The sequence below is a fragment of the Protopterus annectens genome, chromosome 3.part1 (assembly GCF_019279795.1).
Source record: "Protopterus annectens isolate FY-2018-M chromosome 3.part1, PAN1.0, whole genome shotgun sequence".
Lineage (NCBI taxonomy): Eukaryota > Metazoa > Chordata > Ceratodontiformes > Protopteridae > Protopterus > Protopterus annectens.
Window position 1 is genome coordinate 87,793,478 of NC_056732.1, and position 21,881 is coordinate 87,815,358.

At 40.2% G+C, this 21,881-nt stretch overlaps 1 protein-coding gene across 3 annotated transcripts in view; it reads right to left on the reverse strand.

Annotated features, from left to right (window-relative positions):
• The window catches only part of MTSS1 (MTSS I-BAR domain containing 1), a 1,668,097-nt gene that overhangs the window by 1,328,871 nt on the left and 317,345 nt on the right, over positions 1 to 21,881 (reverse strand). For all 3 annotated transcript variants that reach the window (XM_044066600.1, XM_044066599.1, XM_044066601.1), the window contains exon 2: positions 73 to 134. In XM_044066600.1, coding sequence (XP_043922535.1) covers positions 73 to 134 — 62 coding nt within the window. The remainder of the gene's footprint in view (positions 1 to 72; positions 135 to 21,881) is intronic.

Genomic DNA, 21,881 nt, shown 5'->3' on the forward strand with positions numbered 1-21,881 from the left:
CCAGCATTTCTTCATGTGACATGCTTGTATAGTTGTGTTACCACATTCCACAGTGAGCAGCAGTCTACTCACCGAAGCTGAGACTGCAGTTTTCCAGCTTTGTTGATGAAATCTTCCCAAACTGGATAACTCCCCTAAAGGAAACAGAGGAGAAAAAACAAATGATTCAAGCACTTCTCAGCAATGACAGTTTACTAGATCAGCAACCAGTAAGTTAAGCATTTATTATGCAAGACAAACAATTCACATTGTCATTCCTCCACACCTAGACAACCTTGTGCATCCACACATTTCTCATGCATTTATTTTATACACACACATTACTTATAATAACATGGCATACATTAGGGAAAAAAATCTTAATGCTGAACACTGTACAATGCAAAAGAAACATCTAAAATTGTAATTAATTAATATAATGCAGTATGTATTTATTTATCTACCCATTTATGTATGTATGTATGTATTTCATTTCATTTGCTAATTGGGTAAAAGAACTAGTGCATGGATCCTTTTAGCAACAACCTGGGCCATTCAGAAGATGCAATATTTACTGAATGTTACACTCAATAGATACACAGTTATTACATAGATGTTTCCTAATTATTAGTCCAATTCTACAAATGTTTCATATTCACTTAGTTACTACAGTGCAATAATATATCATATTGAAAAGATTTACAAATATTACAAAGCAATGTCATATTAAAAATACAGGGAGACAGGTGAGCTACAACAAGGCAGAATCCACAAGAGTACAATTAATGCAACACAGTTCAACAGATACAATGAAAACAGAGTATGAAAAACAACCCAGTCAACAAACTGGTACTTTTGATCTTTTGAGAATGATTTATGGAAAAACAAATTACAGTGTTAGTGGGTAGTTAGAGAGCTGACCATGTTTAGAAAGCTTCTCACTAAGACAGAGCCAGTGATGTAGTCAGTAGTACACTTATGAGGCTACTGCAGTGTCAATGCACACTAGCCTTTGATGCCACGACCAATGAGGGTCTATTACCCCACACTAGAAGCATGGATTCATATTCTGGTACTGACATGGAAGTGTAGCGTTGGGGGGATGGGGGTGCCATCCTTCAGATGACATACTAAACCCAAGGCCCCATATGCCTAAGCTGGTGGCAGCAGAGGTGGATGTTGCACAATCCATAACACTTAAAAAGAGTTTCCAATTTTTCTATATGCTTCGTGGTATTTGATGAGTCAAGTTCCACAGTACATTTTCCCATTAGTCCATTGTTATATATTTGGGTCATTTTTTTAATAAAAAATATTATTAAACCATGGTCCAAATAAATTCTTTCCTACAATGACATTACCTTGGGGTTGTGTATAGTGTGTCCATAGACTTTAATGGGGCACCTTGGCACACGCACTGTGACACACCCATTAAAGTACAGGGACACAAACACTACACTGACATCACTAACGGTAAAGTTCACTGTTTTTGCTCAGTGATGTCAGCGTATGGAAAACAGTTTTTTTTTAAATAATTGCTCTTACAGAAAAATCAACCAAAATGTTCCCTAACGGGCAGAAGTGCTGATCGGCGGTTTATGCACCATATGCAGTGGTGCAAAGGCAAGGTTCCAAACATTAGAAAATCACTTTAATGAAAACAGTATAGGAATTCCCTCCTACTGCCCTAGCAAATTTAATCTGTCTGTATAAATAATATCTCTGGTCTGCCCTGAAAACAGGACATAGGTCTAGAGGGACTAACCTTGTAAACAAATAAACAGACAGCTAGATAGATAGATAGATAGATAGATAGATAGACAGATAGATAGAAAGACAGACAAGCAGACAGATAGATAGATAGATAGATAGATAGATAGATAGATAGACAGACAGATAGACAGATAGACAGATAAATTCAACATTCTACTGAGCTGACGGTCTGAAACACTCATATGTAGACTTCTGAAAGAAGTAATTTTGAACATTTTTTGAATATAGCAATTGTACAATTATTTTAGAGCAGTGCCAAATTCTATTTACTCAGTCCATTTACTAGGTAAAAGATTTTCAATACTCTTTTGAGATATGTTTGAGTGTATCACTAGTGCTTTGTGAGGGAAGATAAACTGATTTTATGTTCAAGTGGTCGTCTCTGTTTTGGCTTATGAATGAAGGTACAGAGTAACTGGGTAGGTATAAGACCATCCAGAAACCAGTGAATGTTTTAACACAGATACAGTAACAATTTCTTAAATAAAAGAAACAAAATAGAAGACTTGGTTTACTGTCATCAGTACTGTCTTGACATCTGATAATAAGCCAAGCATGAAGAAGTTACAGTTGTATCACCCTTACCATAATTGTAGATGTTCGGGTAGATCAGTGTTGCAGTACTGATGCTTGGGTCTTCCTGCTATGGAGAAGCCCATGACTGGCTCATTTTCCAGAGACTTTGCATCATCCCTTGCCAATGGACACCCAAAGACTGATGTCTGCATATCAGGGTATAAGAAGGGCATCTGTTAGTGCCATTTTCAGGTCTTTCTAAGCAGTGAACAAGCAGTCTGAAGCCTGAAGTCAGCATGACCTCCCTAGTTGTCTGAATTTTACGGTAATGGAGGAAAATCATGGAAGGCAGAAAGGGGATGATGGAGATAAAAGGCCTATAATCAAAGAATTCATCTACCTCATGCACCCAGCAAGGGAGAAGACAAGCAGTCAGCAGACAGTGGGATTATGTACTGCAACAACATCTACTTGAACATCTACAGTTATGGTTAGTGTGACACAACTGCACTATGTTCTTCAAAGGCAATGTTGCAGTACTGATTCTTGGGAGGACTCCCAAATTAAAAACAAATGGGTGGTGGGTCATCTTATCTAAGATTTTGCAGAATGGCAGAAGCAAAACCTGCTTAACTCCTGGAGGTATTGCTAATGTTACAATATTTTATGAAATTGTGCACTGAGTTCTATGTGGATGTCTCTATGACAGTCTGGGAAAACTGCTTACTTTCCCACATGAATGCCTCCTTCAATCTCTTGCTCTTCCTGGAAAGCTACTTTCCTGCTCCTTTTAGATGGAGAGGCCTCAGAGTTGGAAGGGTGAGGTGGCTCTCTAGATTTCATGAAGGCCATAAACTCCTCTGCTATTTTAAGGAGATATTGGTGTTCAGTCTGAGTAGAGGTGGTCAGAGGTGGTGGCGAAGCAAAAGAAGTGATCTGCTTCAGTTTTGTCATCCATTTAACAGGGGTGACTGGAGGATGCGGTCATCTGACCACAACTTTGGTTGTCACATTGCTAATCAGGAAGAAATTGAGTCTCCCTCGATAGACACTGTGCGGATGTTAGAAGGTGAAGTCTGCAGAGTGACCTCAAACCCAACAGATGTGTAAACCATGGTGGCATTTGAAGGTAGGCTGGAAACCATTGCGGCCTACAGAGGGGTCATGCCAGAGGGTTCAGGCCTGGGACTCAACAGTCTAGGGTTGCTGCAAAGGCACCTCACCTAAGTCATCTGTCAACTTAAAGAGTGGCAGTTGGAGCTTTTTTGGAAACATCAGGGTCCTTAGCCTTTTTGTCTTTCTATTTCTTTAAAATGATCGAAGCAGGCACCTGAGTCTCCCTACGCCCTGTAGTAGCAGTGGACTGCAACACCACAAAGGAAGCCAAAGAAGAAGATGACCCCATACTGGCGACAAGTACCTCAGCGCTATATTTGAGTGTTTTTGTACAGAGTTTTGCATAGTCAGGACAGTTAGAGATGTCATGCTGAGGCCCCATACAGAACAAATAAAACAAGTGAAAGTCTTTATGAGGGATTTGCTTCTTACATTTCAAGTAATTGTTTACCTTTTTGAACATTAAATTTGTAAAGAAATTTCCCAACAGGGTACTTAACCTGACTGGGAGGAAAAGAAGAATGTCTGGAAACATGAGCCAAACGACAGACTGTGAGTGTACTGAACACATGTGAAGTGCATTTTACTGTACAGCTAGAAAGAACTGAAAACAACATTGATGGATATTCTTCTTATACAGTGACATCTAGATGAACGTCCATCACAAGGGATGATACAATGACTCTGAAAATTGGGCCAGTCGCTGGTTTCTGAATGGCAAGCTAAGAATCAGCATTGCAACATGGACTATGATGAACATCTCTAGCCAGTAATCTGTTTGGTAGAGGATTATGTTTCAGATAATGTCCTGTCTAACCTCCATACCTGTCAACCTCTTAGTGTTAAAAACCTTGACAACGCCAAAAATAATGGGGGACAAAGGCCCAGAAATAGGGACAGATTTTAAATATTGCTCTTATAAACTTAAGACAGTTGTTAGAATAACAGGTTATACATTGGCAGGCATTTTCTGATGGTTATAAAGTCTGAAACTCAAACGTTTATCATTTGGTGATGTCAGTCCTCAATGACTTGCCAGAAAACTACAAATTTTAAGATGAACAAACCAAAAATATAAGGCAAAAATCTAGACACCCTATGAAAATCTGGACAGTTAAGACGTACGCTAGCCTCCACTGAGAGAAATCTGACAAAACTATAACTCGTTTATAACTCTTGAATGGCTTTGTTTATTTATCTTCCATTATGTTAACAGAACAACACTGGTGAGCCTGTTATTGTCTTTTGTTGCCTTTAATAATTAGTTTCTTGGTGTTTTTACATTTTTAAGGACATATTAAACAACAGCAATGCCCTTCTTTTCAGGAAGTCACATGGCTACTGATTGTCCAGAAAACTAATTTAGTATGTGGCTTAGTACCTTACGAACTTCTGCACAAGGGCAACTGCCCTTCATTAACCAGGAGAGAGCTGTTTCAGTATCAATACTAGGACTCCCCTCCCCTCTTCATTTCACACCTAACATTGCAAACGTACCTCTTTATGCTACAAAGAGATTCCAAAGCTTTTCTTGAAGTGCTCTACCACTAACAGTCAGAAGCCGTACTTTAACCACTCAATTAAGCTGAAACAATCTTTTCAAAATGAGGCAAGATGCTGTGTGTGTGTGTGTGTGTGTGTGTGTGTGTGTGTGTGTGTGTGTGTGTGTGTGTGTGTGTGTGTGTGTGTGCGTGTGTGCGTGTGTGCGTGTGTGTGCGCGTGTGTCTGTGTGTATGACACAACAATGATCTAATATCAAGGAGCTTTACCTGCAGGAACATACAGAGTCAATGTTGTTCGAATTGCTCTGCACGCAAACTTTTCTTACCCCTTGGTTCTGCATTCTCATTCCCCCTAAGACAGTGCCTATACAGAATATTTCAGTTCTTTCTTGATGAAAAAGTGCTTCGATGGACCTGATCACTCCATCCTGCTTCTTTGATGTTTAAAGTATTTTTTGTCTTTCTGCATAGAATATTTTGCTTTATTTTGCTGGCTCTGCATTAAATATTTTAAGAGTTCACATTCACCTTTCAGGTGTTTTCATATTCCTTATTTAGGACACATTTTTTATCTGTTTATCATGTATTAAGTGGGTATGTAGGATGGTCCTTGAAACTTTTTAGCAACAACCCAGGCCAGTTGGCAAAGACATAACAGATAACAATCAGCTACATAATAAAAGATACAATGCAATCTAAACATGTTAAAAATGAAAAAGGAAGACAGTTTTTACTTTCTTATTTTCCTTAGCCCTTCCATGTCATAAAGGCTCCACTGAAAAAGTACCTCTTTACAAGCAAATACCACCCTGCAGACCTGTACTTTAACTGCCTTATATGTCTAGGACCCTCTCACAATACAGAAAAGTATATGATCTGGGTTCAACTATGTAACTAAATAGCACAGTAACAAGGCTCTCCAAAATATTTAATCCTGAAGAAACTTTAGTGATTGAAGGCTGGAGCTATTCATTTTCATGGAATTGTAAGTTCTCCCCTTCAAAGATCAAGACACCATAAAAAAGAGAAAGGGTGATAAGCGACACAGGGCATGGAAGACTCTTATCCACTCTTATAAGGATAATTTTACAAAACTGCAGAAATTATAGATAAATCCTCTTCCAGGGATTCCTTCCCTTGGCTTTTCATTTTACTATGAATGAGCCAAAATCTCAGGTCCAGAAGACCATTCTTATTTAACCAGAAGCTACTTTCACCAACTCCCTTCCTCTTCTTACATGTCAACACCACTAGTACCTGCCTTCCCTTTACTTTATCTCCACAGATCGGCATCATGTCTATTTCCCATTAAACATATAATGACAAACTGGCTGCTGCAATTAAACATCTGGTGATGTCACCTGGCGTCATCAGCCTAACCAGCATCTTGTCCCTAAATGCTACTCCAGTTAATGTTAATGACAATGGTACCAACCCCCACTGCACTTCTCTCCCAGTGGCATTGATCCTATTAATGCCCAGTTGTTAAAAGTTGGTCACTACTCCTCTCCCCAAGATGCATGCCCTAAAGACATCTGTAGTATGCACTTAGCCCTACTTCCAGCAAGTTATGCATGTGGGTCCTACATTACCCTAGTTTACACAGGTACAAATATTTTACAAATGTAACATGATTTTCAGTCATGAGAATTTAACTCAGCTGTTACTCATTCCTGGAAGGCTGCCACCCTTTTGCTCCAACCTGGGCCCATACAGTCCTCTAGATTTTATATAACCTAGATGAAGGCACCAGCCTCACCACTATCTCCTGTGGATAAACAGAAGTTTAAGGTAATCCTTATGTTGATGCAGAAGTGTGTGTGTGTCGGGGGAGGTTACTCTGATTCCATTTCATCCCCTCAGTGAAGACTGAAAAAGGCTTGTTAGGTTGCAGGGGAAGTGTATTGGGTGAGTCTAGACCCAATCAATACCTTCCAAGATACAGTCCAACAAACATGGGAAATGATGTGGTAGCCTCATTCCCCTTAAAAAGTGAACCATGACTGACTCACACACACACACACACACACACACACACACACACACACACACACACACACACACACATATGGACTGGTCTGTCTGGGTTGAAACCCATAAGCCAGATATGCAAGTCTCTGGGGTGTCTCTAAATAGCAGTCCTACTCCTTAATCTCCAGTTCTGCACCCTCCAATTAGGTGGCTATGGGCTCTGGACAGGACGCTAAAGTGGGTGTTAGCTTCCTCCACCATGACTAATAGGGTTTTACATTAGCTTAATCAGATGCTGTAATGCCAATAAAACCTTCCAGAAGTACTGCCCTTTACTGAGGAAATACTTGTGGGTCAGCTTAAGTCTCAGGACAGAGAATTCAACTGCATACACATAGCCAACCACATCAACTGTCAGGTGTTATATCCAGCTAAAAAATAAATAAAAAATACACTACTCCACTAGACCATGAAGGAGGAGGTTGTAATTCCAGATTTGTTTTAGTTACAAAAAGATTTGGGACCTTCAATCTGTCCTAGCCTCAAGTGACCTAAATATACTCACTCTTCAATCTATTTTTTCTATATTATCAAAGGATATGGAGGTGCTCTCTGGATCTTTAAGACATTTAACCTGTTTATCACAATCAAAAAGCAGTCATGAAGATTCCTTTGTTTTTGTGAAGGAGACAATCATTATCAGTTCAGTACTCTGCCCTTCAGTCTTCTGTCAGCTCCTAGAATTAACATTCTACGTAGCAGATGTGTGAACACTATGAGGCTGCAAGGAACGATGCTGCTTCCTTACATAGAAAAATGACCCCTGATAACTGAAGGCAGAAGTTCTCATATGGCACAGAAATGTTCTGCTTCACACATCTGAATTTCAAGAGGTCACTATTAATCCTGTAAAATCTTGCCCAACTCTGGTACAGCTAATGATTCACACAGACACCAAGGTATGCCAAGCAAAATTTTTAAATTCTTACTCATATATTTTTACTAAAGTGAAAACAGAGAAAAATAAAACCTTAATGTTTCAAACACTATTAATCCTGTAAAATCTTGCCCAACTCTGGTACAGCTAATGATTTACACAGACACCAAGGTATGCCAAGCAAAATTTTTAAATTCTTACTCACATTTTTTTACTAAAGTGAAAACAGAGAAAAATAAAACACTATAGTGCTCTTGAAATATAATGTGGTCATGGCAAGAAAGAAATGGAGAGCATAGAGAGAGGCAGAGGTATGGTAATAGCCTGTTTGTACGACCTGGTGACGGTAACTGTAATGGTCTCCAGTGCAATTCCTAAGACAGCTCAGAAAAGCTTTGCCCAGCTGGGAATATAAGACTACATATACAGTCCTACAGTAAAGAGTCGATTGTCCAAACTAATTGGGACCTAGGATAGTTTGGATAATCAAACATATAATTGAACCGAATAAAAAACTTCTAAAATCTTGTTTTTTTCTGCATACAGGAAATACACTTTTCAGCCATTCAGTGATTCTACTGGACAGTATAGAATACTTTTCAGACAAGCTCCAAAAAAAAAAAAAAAAAAACCAAAAACATACAAGTGAATACGCATAATGTTCACATATTCAGACGTTATGATTTTTCCTACCCGAAAACTCTGGAAGGCAGTGTTCGGATAATTTGACTCTTTACTGATTATCATAAAGAACAGCTACACCTTAAATATAATATTTCTTTCTCCCAGAGTGCAGCATTGACCCTACAAAGGATCCATAACACTACCACAAATCTCTCCCATTCAGTGTCATTGTTATTCTATTCAGCTTTTTCAGTGTGCAATGTGTTGGGCTTGGATGAAATTGTTCAATACTTTATTTGGGATTTTATCTACCTACATTTATATCACATTTGCCATCACATCACACTGTTTCTGGCCAGAAAACCCACAGAGCAAGATGTTTGAAGCTCTTCCTTCTCCCCTCACATTTGCGGTCATAAACCTATTGACTGTCTGGGGGATCAGATCCCTTTTACTATGTGGTGCCATTTTACAGCTTTTTTTTAATGGAACAATGCCATAAATTTAGAGTGTTCTGGGGATTCACATCTCTGTAACTGAGTGCCAAGAGAATTCCTGAGGTTGAAATAAACCTGTAACCACTGCCACAAGGAGGAAGACAATTCGGAAGCCCCTGTAATTAATTCCTAGTTTTACAAAAATCTTACTTAAGCAGTTGAACAAAGGGCTCATTGTTTAGTGTTTATAACATAACTAAGAACAAAAAAAATTGAATTTCACTGAGAAAAATTTTGACATTCTGTCTAGAAACTCTAAAAGTAAGCAGACATTCTGAGAACTGCCTACTTACGTGAATGTAACCTGAAGGAAATGGATGCTTAGTACAATATAGCCTGAGTATACAAAGTGCAATGCTGTAAACAGAAAGCTTGGCCAAACAGAATCACTTCAGTGTAATCGCCTCCATTAGTCCATTTTCGATAGAGCAAAATTAAAAAATACCTAGTGACATATGGGCATCAGTAATCAAGATATGATTTTTTTCAGTTTCTAGTTACAGCAGTACTATAACTGCTACAGAAGTTTCCTCAGATTAATATCCTGGAATTACTTTATTAGCCTTCTCTTCTGTGCTGTAGCTAGAAATGCCCTTTATCCCTTTTCAGATTCGGAGCTTCTCTCCTTGGAACACTTATTAAAAAGAACATATAAGACTAAAAGTTAAGGATCACAGGAAATGCATGCTTTAACAATGGCTAAGCATGGCAGAAGAATCAATGTATTTGGCTTAGACATGCCAGACTATACAAACCTAGTTCAAATCCACTTTAACATACCGACTACAGAAGCCCAGGTAATCTGATGATCAGTAATACTGACACTTCCCACATGACAGAACATACGGAAAATTCCCAAGGTTTACAAAATACTAGGAGAAAGAGCTTTTACTAACTGTCTAACACTTAAAATGAACTTCCTCCTGCCAGATTTTATGCCATGCTACTTTCAGGGGTTGCATGTACATGTTGATTTGTCGCTTTGTGTGTGATCCACAGCTTGCAGTGCTGCACACATATGGTTGCCTGGAACTTCTTCATGCAGTACTGAAGTCTCTCCTACATTTATCTGTTTGCTCCTGCTTCTAGAATGCATGTTTTCTTTTTGCTACAGCCATACACTATTTATAACTAAACATAACTGTTTTAACTATACTGTTACATTGTTGTGCTTGTACATCAGCCATGACCAAAATGCTTAACTGACTCTTGTTTAACTGGGGCAGGGTGACCTTCTGTTTTGTACATTTCATATCCCTAAAAGGAAAAGAACAAAAAGTCTTAAAGAAATGGAGTGGACTATTCAGCACACAGATCTTGAATACCTGAGGATTTTACAACACAGGAAGGCAAAGAACGGTGAAGCTGAGAAGGAATAAAAAAATGTTCACTCCTGCTGCTCTGTAGAAAACCTAGCCACTATTTTGGTAAATGTGACACAGGTAACAGTTGTAAGCCAGACCTACGGATGTTGGGAGTAGGACAGTAAGTACTGACAAAATAGCCAGGAAACAAGAATTTATTTTAGATGGTGTGACAGAACAGAAAGAAAGCAGAGATACAGACTACATGAACCAAGAGTTTTTTTCTTCAGACAATGTATACTTTACCATACAGTAGAACACACCTCGCCTCATAAGATTATGTGAAAAAAATGTTGAGTTATAAAACCACAGCACCTTTTACTGTCATCCTGCACAACACTAGAGAAATGCAAATTCAACCAACAAATACCTAGCAGTTAATGTTAGCAGTTTTACCACTAAAGCCTCGGCTAACAAAATTTGCACTCTGTACTGGCTATGAACACTACAGTTTCTGCATTATTAGTTTAATGGCAGAGTTACAGATGCCCACTAAGCATATATAATTACATTTTTTTTCTGAGTTCCCATATGACTATGCCTCAGAAACAATACAGTTTTGTTTGATGTGCTATGTTATTTGATTGCTCAAGACAGCATGCAATCTCTTGGACAAAAAAAGTAAATTACTCTGTAATAAACCCAAGCAGCAGGGAGTAACAATGCTTATCTTTTTTATTAGTTTTGGAAAAATTCTTAGTTAGCAATGCTTTTGAAGGAAGCCCACGTCCAATGTCAAAGACAGACGGTGGCAAGACTATGTCACATCAGCACTTGTGATTATGCAGTTTACTTTACACTCTGTATCCTGCAGCTAAGTCCACTCCTGTTTATTTATATAATTCTTTTAATGACTGCTGCTTTTCATTTCATGTACACCACTTCAAATTCCATGGCCTAAAACTTCCCTTTCCTCCCTCCCTTTTTAGTGCTGGTTAATAAAAGGCTCTTAAAGAAAGATGTAAAAAATGTGAAGTATCCACATAAGCACTGTATTATGTTAGGATGGTATCTACTAAACACCTTGTTCTCACCTCCAGTCAAATACACAACCGCACTTGGGCAGGCTTTGCATCATCTACTGTTTCCCAGAATTTTGATAAACTGGTCTCCAAACAGAAAAAAAGTTTCTTCTGCAAGACTGATGCACAAACACACACATACAAACTAACCATGCATATCTGCTTTAAAGTAAAGCCCCCAAACTCCCTTAATGTAACTTAAATGAAACCTGTTTTTTTCTTGTTGTCTACCTTTCCTAAACATAACTCACAAACTTATTTTGCTTTATTATGAACTTTCTAATCAATACAATTTTTTTCTTCAGCTACTGCATCACAATTTCAAAACACAATTGAAAAATCTGATTTTTCACCACACCATAACATTTTTCTTGTGTGTCTGTAATTTTTTTTTTTCCTGTACCTAGATGTCGCTACACATAACTAACTGCCACTGTCAGTTTACATTATAACTCTAGTACAAACATATTTTTCCTTCATTTATTTTGTAGATAAGACCTCCAAGACTCAAAAAAGAAATCAGGATGCCCAGATGGACTAGCCTGATCAACAAATGTACATAAATAAACTAGCAGACATGGTACAATTGTGAACAACACAAATGTGAACTCTGCTGAATGTGAAACTGCACTAAAGGGACATTCCCCTTCCCAACAAGAACACAAATCTTGGAGTGGATTATATCAAAGGGGTTTAGTGGTTAAAGTGCCCTGCATGAGGTGTCCCCAAGTGAAAAAAAGGACTTAACATTCCAGCCTGAATTCACTTTTATGAATTTGAATGGAGCTCAAAATCTTGTTGCTTGTATCATCTTGCTAAACACTTCCTAACTGAAAAAAAATCAAGAACTGTGAGTATGCAGACAGACAATGGTCACTATCCTAAACACCTACTAAAACTTCTGTTTTCAGCAATTGTCCAATAACTGCATTATAAATTGTAATGGGTCTAGGCTAATCATTTGCAAAATTACTCTGGAAATGTTACTTGAATGAAAACTAAAATTTAATTATCTATCATAGTGACAGATCTTTAGGAGTAGATCCATTCTTCATAACCTGTAGGACTAAGGACGCAGTTAACAGCACCACTCAGTACTCCAAGCTCTCCCAGACTGCCAAGAACCTCCCCCAGTCTGATGGTGCACAATGCCAACCACTCTTCAGATCTGAGGTAGCCATGGTGAGGTGTATATAAAAAGGCTATCAAAGATGCACAGACCTACTTGGGTGATGCAGGGAAGAAAGTGGGACTGATGCTATGGATGACGGATCCACTCCAACAAAGCCATTGTTATGCTAAGCAGATATCTTTTGGACCTTCCCTAGTGATGTACGTGGGAAAATTCCCTTTCACTTGCAGTTAATCAGAGACATTAAGTGGTCACAACAGGGATTCCCCCAGTAATAAACAGCCTCCTTGCCACGAAGGAGTTGATGGACCACTTCAGAGACAATGGAAGGCAGACACCTGCTTGTCATCCAATAGATTACACTCCCACTACAACAAACAATTTCTGGATGTGGCCCACTTCCCACACTCTCATAGTTTAGCATCACATCAGACAGGATTGCTTTCACGCTTGTGTGCTGATATACCACAGCCTCGATGTTGTCCATCTATACGGTAATGCTCTTACAAGACAGGGAGTGTTGGAAGACATGAAGGGACAGCAGAACTTCTCTCATCTTCAATATGCTGATGTGAAGTGAGAGTTAATATGACATTCAAACCCCTTGAATGATCGGCTCACTACAATGCCCTGATCCCAGGCTGATGTGTCAATGTCTTAATTGCTAAGCAGTGGAAGTAAGGTGAAATGGACAGTCCTATAGAATAGATTTTCTTTTTTTCTATCAATCTCACCTCTGGCCATCAAATCTCACTCCTGCAACTCTATTAGTCTCTTCATTCTTCTTGGTTTGCTAGCCCTGTGGCCCATCGGCTCTCTTGGATGTGAGGGCTGAGCCAGCCAGAAGTGGTGCTGTCATCTATGTGGGGGACTGGAGTTTTCTACTTAAGCCCTTACACTATGGCACATGCCCAGTAACACACTTTAGGGTTCAGCATGGAGTGGGCATTAGCCAGGGTGTGTCAATCACTTCTGCAAGTGATGTAACTCCTCGGGACTGCTTTGCCCTATTTAAGGCACTGCTCCAGAGTAATCCCCACTCTCAAATGAGGACTCTACTGCTGGAACATGTGACTAAGACATATGCTCACACAACCTCCCCTAGATGGCAGGCAAGCCTAAAGTGCAGTGTCACTTCTCCCTTCCCCTTACCACTCCAACAGGAGCCCAAGCTGCTAACAAAACTAAGGTTAGCTGGGTTATAATCAGGGTGTTATTACTCTAAGTCAATAGAACTGGCTCTCTGAGAAGAGATAACTGGCACCCATCCATCACAAGAGATGCCACTTGCAAGAATGAGAGATATGGACCTTATGTTCTACTGGGTCTACATCCTGCATCCAATGAACCCGCAGGATCCACTAAAGAACTCTGGGCTCATAAGTATGGCCACCACCATTACACCCAGTACCTTCAAACATAGGAATGTTGTAACCATAGAATAGCTGAGAAGAACAGAAAGTTTGCATATCAGAAGTCCTGCCCACAGGGAGTTTTGCTCTGAAGGAAAATGTATCCACCCTATGACCTATAACTGTAAAACACTGAGATGGTTGTAACTGAGATTTGGCCATGCTTACTGCTACTCCCAGTGAGTGGAAAAGATTCATCAGAAGCTTCCTCACTGAGATATACAAGTCCTAAGAAGATGCAACAAGGACATAGTTGTCCAGGTAGAGAAACAGCTTGGTTTCATGAATCACTGCTGCCATGGACATACATTTGGTGAACACCCTAGCAGCTGAAGCAAGACCAACTGGGAGAATCTGGAACTGATAGTGACTGGTTCCAATTATGAAGCACAGGTAACTCCTGAAATACTTGTCAATTTTAACATACAGATAAGCATCTTGGGTGCTACACTTCCCATCCAATCTCTTTCCACTAGGCAAAGGGTTGTTTGCATTAAGACCATCCTGAAGATGCATTTGAGGATAAATTAGGTTAGGCTGCCTAAGTCTAGAATGGGCCTGATCCTTGGTATTTTTCTGGTACTAAAAAGAATCTGGAATAAAATCAAGACTCTCTCTGGTCAGTTAGAACCTTCTGAATGTTTATTTTACTTTGAAGTTGCAGCACCTCTAGTTTTGCCACTGTTTGCTGATAATACTCTTACTCTTTCTCTCAGTAGAGAGAGCTAGAGGATAAATATAAACTATTCAGCCTCTTCTCCTAAAGCTCGCTCTGCCTACCGGCCTAACACTCCTGGATTTTCCAAGATCATCCTCTGGATAGCAAGATCTACCTTGACTGCCTGTCTCCCTACAGGGATACTCCTACTCTTCCTCTCAGTAGAGAGAGCTAAAGGATAAATATAAAGTATGTAACATGCTACAATCATTACTCCTCTTGGTCTGAGAATATTGCTCTATTGTTCTATCACTTACTTGGTGCTAGTGAAGGGTTCCAACCAGGGACGGCAGCAGCCTTGCCCTTATTACTGGATGCTCCCCTAATATCAGCCTCACCCCTGGTGCTTGTCCCTGTACCTGACCTGCCTTCCTTCTTTCACCAGTCAGTCTGCCTCTCTACCTACCTAATCATTTTTCCTCACTCCTTCCCATACACTTCAATACCACTTTTTAACATCTTTGCCTATACTAACTGCTAAATTACAGCTCTATCCATTCTATCTCTACTTTTCATCCTCTCCTTTCTCAGTTATAGTGCACTCCAAGAGTCACACGTACCACCTTGCTTACCTTCTTCTGTTCTTACCTCCACCTCACTGATTGTTTCTCACACTGTCCTGCTGCCTACCTTCCTTGGGTGTATCCCGCTCCGTTCGCCCTTTGGGCTCACTCCGCTCCCCTACCCTACCCCCAAATTCCACCCACCCCAGTGCATCTACACCTATACCATTCTAACCACTCCCACTTCCTCCCACACTTCACTGACAACACCCACTTCCTCTATAGCAATTACACCACTCCCTCTTAATCACAACATTCCTCCCACCCCCTCCATCCCCCTTAATCCTATCCTACTTGCTTTCCACCAACTACACCCCTCCCTTTTTCACCAACAACGCCTCCCTCATAAAACTCCTCATCAAACCTCCCTTCATATCCTATAATTTCACATCTACTTCACACACTTATTCTCTACACTACATATAACACCTTATCAAAACCACAACATGACTACAACATACAAATCACTCTTAATTCATCTACTATTACTTCTCATCCTTACTTACATCCACTATCTCACCCAACCCAACACCACATATTATCTTCCACCCACTCACTCTACCAGCACACTCCCCTTTCTGACTTAAAGTCTTTTATCTCAATAGTCCCTGAACTCTATCCCATTAACCCCCATCTACTTTATCACTATAAACTAAACACTTCTTACAAACTCTTTAGTCCCTTCCCAAGCTCCAATATTCACAAATATCTGAAAACCTACAACATTCAAACAAGGCAATCCAATCATCTTAGAAATTTAATTGAACATCTTACAACCATACTCCTATCTGGTGATATACACCCTAACCCAGGCCCAATCACCACTTCCTCCATATCCAAATCCATCCTACTAGCTTCTCTAAATGCTCAAAGCATAGCAAACAAAATCCCTAATTTACAAGCATGGCTTCTACATAACAAACCCGACATCTTAGCTTTTTCCGAAACCTGGCTAAAACCTCATATAAAAGACACTGAAGTTCTACCTCCAAACTACTCAATAATCAGAAAAGACAGAATCCATAAAAAGGGTGGCGGGGTAGCTTTACTCTATTCTTCCACCCTATCCACTACTCCCTATAACAAACCCATTCCAAATTTCTCCAACGCAGAATTAACATTAGCTTTATTTCAATTAAACAAACACAAACAAATCTGCATAGTTTCACTTTACATCCCCCCTGGTGACAATGTCTCTGTTTTAGAAGACATCCTATCCTGGCTTTCTATCAATATCAGTAATGAAACTATTATCATGGGTGACACAAACATTAATTGGTCCTACATTAATTCCCCCACACACCCCATAAACATTAACTTCTATAAATACTCTCAGCTCATCAACCAGACTACCAGACTATCTAAAGATTTCTCTGCTGGCAGTACCCTAGATTGGATTTTAGTATCTCAGCCCCACTACTACACCGACAGTGGAACTCTCCCTGACTCCCTCAGTGACCATCTTCCCATATTCACCAAACGTCTTCCATGTCCACTACAAGCAACACATAATTACATCAGCACTCGAAACCTAAAAAACTTCGACCCAGTAACCTTCTCAGACTCCCTAAAATCAACAAATTGGAACCCACTAAAAACTCTACCCCTGGATAATGCTGTTGCATACTTCAATACAAATTTCCTGAAACTCCTGGATAGTCTAGCCCCCATAAAAACCAAACAAATTCGAAACAATACCGCCCCCTGGCTTACAAAAAATACACTAACTATCATGCGACTGAGAGACAAAGCCTGAGCACACTACCAAAGAAACAAAACTTCCTGTACCCTAAATGAATTCAAAACTCTTCGCAACAAAGTCAAAAAGCTTATCACAATAGATCGTCAAAACTACTACTCCATAGTTCAAAACAACCATAAAACCAACCCTCAAAAATTCTGGAAAGGTATCAATAAACTCCTAAAACCTGGCACTGCAGAAAACCCAAGCCCAGACCCAAGTGCTCCAGATATCAATCTCACCACCCAATTCAACTCTTTCTTCTTAGACTCCATCTCTAAACTTACCACATCCTTCTCCAATAACACCACACCCTCTACACCTACATCCCACCTCCTTCCTCCCCCCTCATCTCCTACCTCTCAACTCACACCTTTTTCCCTAAAACCCATCCCTACATCTACCATAAAAAAGCTCCTGCAAAAGCTAAAACCATGTACAAATGCACCTGATAATATACCCTCATACTTCCTTAACATTGCTGCCGATGCCATTGCCTTCCCCATCAGCATCCTAATAAATTGCTCTATCCAAGGTCTTATTCCCACACTCTGGAAAAGAGCTTTCATCATACCCTTACATAAAGGAGGCAAGAACAATGATATCACTAACTACCGTCCCATCGCCATCCTTTTTCCTATATCAAAACTCTTAGAAAAATGCATCCATCTCCAACTCCTTCCCTATCTCCTAGATAATAACTTACTAACCCCCACACAACATGGTTTCAGACCCAGCCACAGCACCATGACTGCCCTCCTTTCCTTCCTGGAAACAGTAAATACTGCCTGAGACTCTGGCTCTGTTGTATCCACTCTCCTTCTCGACCTTTCTAAAGCCTTCGATACCATATCTCACAGCCTTCTCCCCTTACTAAGCTATCTAACCTTAACCTATCCCCTGCCACCATCAATTGGTTCACCAACTATCTCTCCCATAGGCAACAAGCTGTCAAATGGAAAACAGCCATCTCTTCCTTTCTAAATACACCCACTGGTGTCCCCCAAGGTTCCATCTTGGGTCCTCTCCTCTTCAATATATTCATAAATGACTTCTCCCACTCAATTCCCCACGCCAAACTTGTTCAATATGCAGATGACTCTACAATCATCTGCACAGCCACATCCATTCCCACTCTCTTAAAATTAACCCAAAAGGCCTTCTCTACCACAGAACAATGGATGAAAAACAATCATCTAGCACTCAATGCATCTCAAACCAAGCTTATGGTACTTACCCCCTCTAAAAACACAACCATTAACAAAAATCTACTCTCTATCATCAGCCAAAACAACACCCCTCTTGAACTACTATCTGAAAGCAAACTGTTAGGGGTCCTGATAGATGACCAGCTCAAATTCAATGGCCATCTACTACTAAACATAAAAAAAACATTATAAACTTGGCATGCTTTATCGACATAATAAATTCCTCTCCACATCTACTAAACATACTCTTGCTACAACATTCCTCATTCCTTCACTTCTATATGGGGCTCCTCTTCTAACAAACCTTCAATCATCCCTTAAAACAAAACTGTCCTCATGTTATAATAAAATTGCCAAATTTGCCACTGGCCACAAAGCATCTACCCACCACTGTGTATCACTCCACAAACTAAACTGGCTTGAGCTTCCTAACTATCTCGCCTTTACTCAGCTCTGCTTTGCCCACAAACTCATATTCCATCCATCCCTCTGTCCCTCACTCAGCTCCACCTTTAAAATGCACATGCCACAAAGAGCCCTAAGATCTAATAACCAAAATCTGATAGAACTGTACAAACCTCTTCACTCACCAGGGAAAAATCTGCTGTCCTTTTCCCTGGCACGCAATTGGAACTCCCTTCCCCCCTCCATCCGTACCACTGCTAACCTTCCAGCTTTTAAAAAATCTCTACACACACACTTAACATCTTCCTGGGAATGCTCCTGCTCTCATCCCTCCTAGTCTAGCCTGCCCCCTACAGGCACCACATCATATATACCAGAAACTATAAATTAGCTAAAGCAACAACACCCTAATAATTCTTAAACTCTAGTATTCCATTCTAAATACTACATATTTTTCTACAACAATGCAATGCTAGTCTTATATAGCATAACCAAAAATTCTTTGCTTGTAATCACCTGTTCCTCTGTTTTTTGTCTTGAACACACATTTCTCTATTTTGTCAACCATTGTTAAAGTTTTTTACCACTGTTTTTGTCAATTTGTATTAATTTGACTGAATGTGTTAAAGTGTAAACTTCTGTAATGTTTTGTATCTTTATTCAGGAGCTTTTCTCCCCAGGACTCCATTGAAAACGGGTACTTCGGGCCCAAAGGACAATCCTGGTAAATCAATTGTAAATAAATAAATGTAGGGAATCCAACTGGGGAAACAAGGGGAAAAATGGGGTTGAAGGAAAGGGACTCTAGTAACTTCTGGGTGCAATGGTCCTCATCTACCTGTCCATGGTGACTACCTGCTATGCTGACAGGTGGAAGGACTAAAGTTGCCTGCCTGCTTCTATGAGGAGCAGTTGGGCAAGTCCTCAGGCTTCCTGCTGCTGCCTCCTCCTTGGGTTTCATGGTTGCCAATGACTGCAGAGAACCACAGCCATGGCTTCTACAACTACTCCGTAAAGAAACCAAAATGTTATGCATGTATCATATTGATAAAGAGCTAGATGAGCGTATATCCATACTCGCCAACTAAGAGGACTGAAATTGCAGCCTTTCAGTCAGCTTAGCACCTAAAACTTACACAAACTACTAGCTCATCCTCTTTGCTCGTACTGCCCTGCCACACAGCTTCATCTCCAGATCTCATGTTAGCTGCCTGAAAATAGAGTACACAAAGAAACAATGTTAGCAATAATACTCCAAGACCATGTTTGCCATGAGGAAGCAGATAAAGAAGGTGAGTATCTAAAGGTATGCTTTGTAGGATAATAACCTAAAGTTCATTTGAAGAAAGTTAGTTTTTTGCAGGGGCTCTAACTAGGACTCTGCATTTTGCAGTGTCAACTGTTATTCCCAAGTACTGGAAAATACTTCATCACTTGCAACTCTTGGTTCAATGTGTCCATGAGCATGCATTTAGTAATCACCCTGGAGGCTAAGGTGAATCTGAATGGAAGTGTCTGGAACTGAAGATGAATGGGTTAAACCCTGAAGCACAGAACCATTCTGGACTCCTTGGTGACTGGTATGAAAACAGGTACCCTGGTGGTCTAGGAATTGCATCCAGTCTTTTCCTGCAAACAGGGGAGGATGGCTTGCACTATGACCATCCAGAAAGTTTATTTTGTGATAAACTGAATCAGACCACTTAGATCCATAATCAATGTGAGATCCTATGTCTTTTTTGTAACCAGAAAGAATGCAGCATAATAACTAGATCCTTAATCATTATGTATAATTTCCTGGATGACTCTAGCTGATGAATGTAAAACTTCTTTTCTTGCCACACCCTTCTGATAGGGTGGGATATCTGCCAATTTTGAGAGAGTGGGGTACAGGAACAGTGTAGAAGGGAATTGTGTAGCCTCAGCATATTACTGTCCGAATCAAATTGTCAAGTGTAATGAGCAGCCATGCATCCAAGTGGAGAGACAGATGACCCCCAACTGCCTCCAGAGTGGGCCAGTCAAGGAAAGGCTTGGAAAATAAACTGCTACCCCCCCCCCCCCAAATGAGGACTGTGGAATCCTTACTGTTGCTGGTTGTTCTTGTGTTTGGGCTGATGTCCACTCTGGAAGTTTCTTCAACCTTGACTGCTGTTGTTATTCATGATGATGCTGTACATAAATGGACTGTTCTGCTTCCTTGAAAAGGGGTACTGAGGAGTCTAAAACCAAATGCCTGCAACAGTGAAAGCCTTGCTCTCCTTTTCCATCCATCCATCCAACCATCCATCCATCCATCCATCCATCCATCCTTCCATACACAACTCCTTTTCCCACTTTTGCACATGGGATCAGGGTGTCACTTCAACAATGACAATCATTTACAGCTAAGGTTCACATTGCTGGGTGGCTAGCATATTCGGCAATTTTCTTTAAGTGTTAGTCCAAAAATGATGGCTCCATCAAAGGATGTGATAAGGAAGGATGTCACAGAATCTTCAGAAATATCAGCAAGACACACACATGTGAAGGCAGAGAGCTATGATGGACCCTACTGCTCTACCTACTCCATTTGCTGAGTTGTATGCTAACCGTATGCTGAAACAGATAGCAAAGCTGCCATCTGAGAATGCAATTTAGTCTTTAACTGTCTGTCAGGCAAGAAAGTTTAAGTGTTTATGCTTAAAGCTTTATATGGCTAAGGATTTTCTGGTTCCTGTGATCACTTGTCTGGTACTTTTCCTGCGTTTCTAACTTATTCAGCAAATGGAACATGTCATCAATTAGATCCTGTTGGAAGCATAATGTATGTGACAGACAGGTTACCACAGTCAGTGTGTGAATGTTTAGGATATGTAAACATGTATCCCCAATGTGTTCTTCACTCTGGGCTCTTTATCAAGACGATGAATACTAGGAATCTGGAGTAGGAATGTTTTTCAGAGCCACTACAACAACAGTAGAGTCTAGTTTGGGATATGAGTCAATCCAGCAACTCCTGTCATTCAGAAGCTGGAAGATTTTGTCTGGCCTCAACAGAACGTGCATCACAATGGTGGGTTCTTCCCTTATGGGAACAGGGTACCATCTTGTCCACAAAGGGACCACCCAGGATGAAGAAGGCATGGGGGACTGAAAGGCTTTTTTCCAGGATTTTCTGGAGAGATGGTATGGGGTCGTGTGCCAGCTGAACCAACTGGAAGTGCCAGCAGAGCCCACTAGGAAGCCACGAAGAATGGCCCTGGCAAAACCAGCTCTGGTCATAGAAACCATATCCAACTTATAGTGCTTGGTAAAAGTATGCAGAGAACTCATGGTAGCTGCCTCAACAATACAGTTAGTATCCAAACCCTTGAAAAAAACACCAAAAGAAGCCACAGCCCTAGCAGAATACGCAGTAA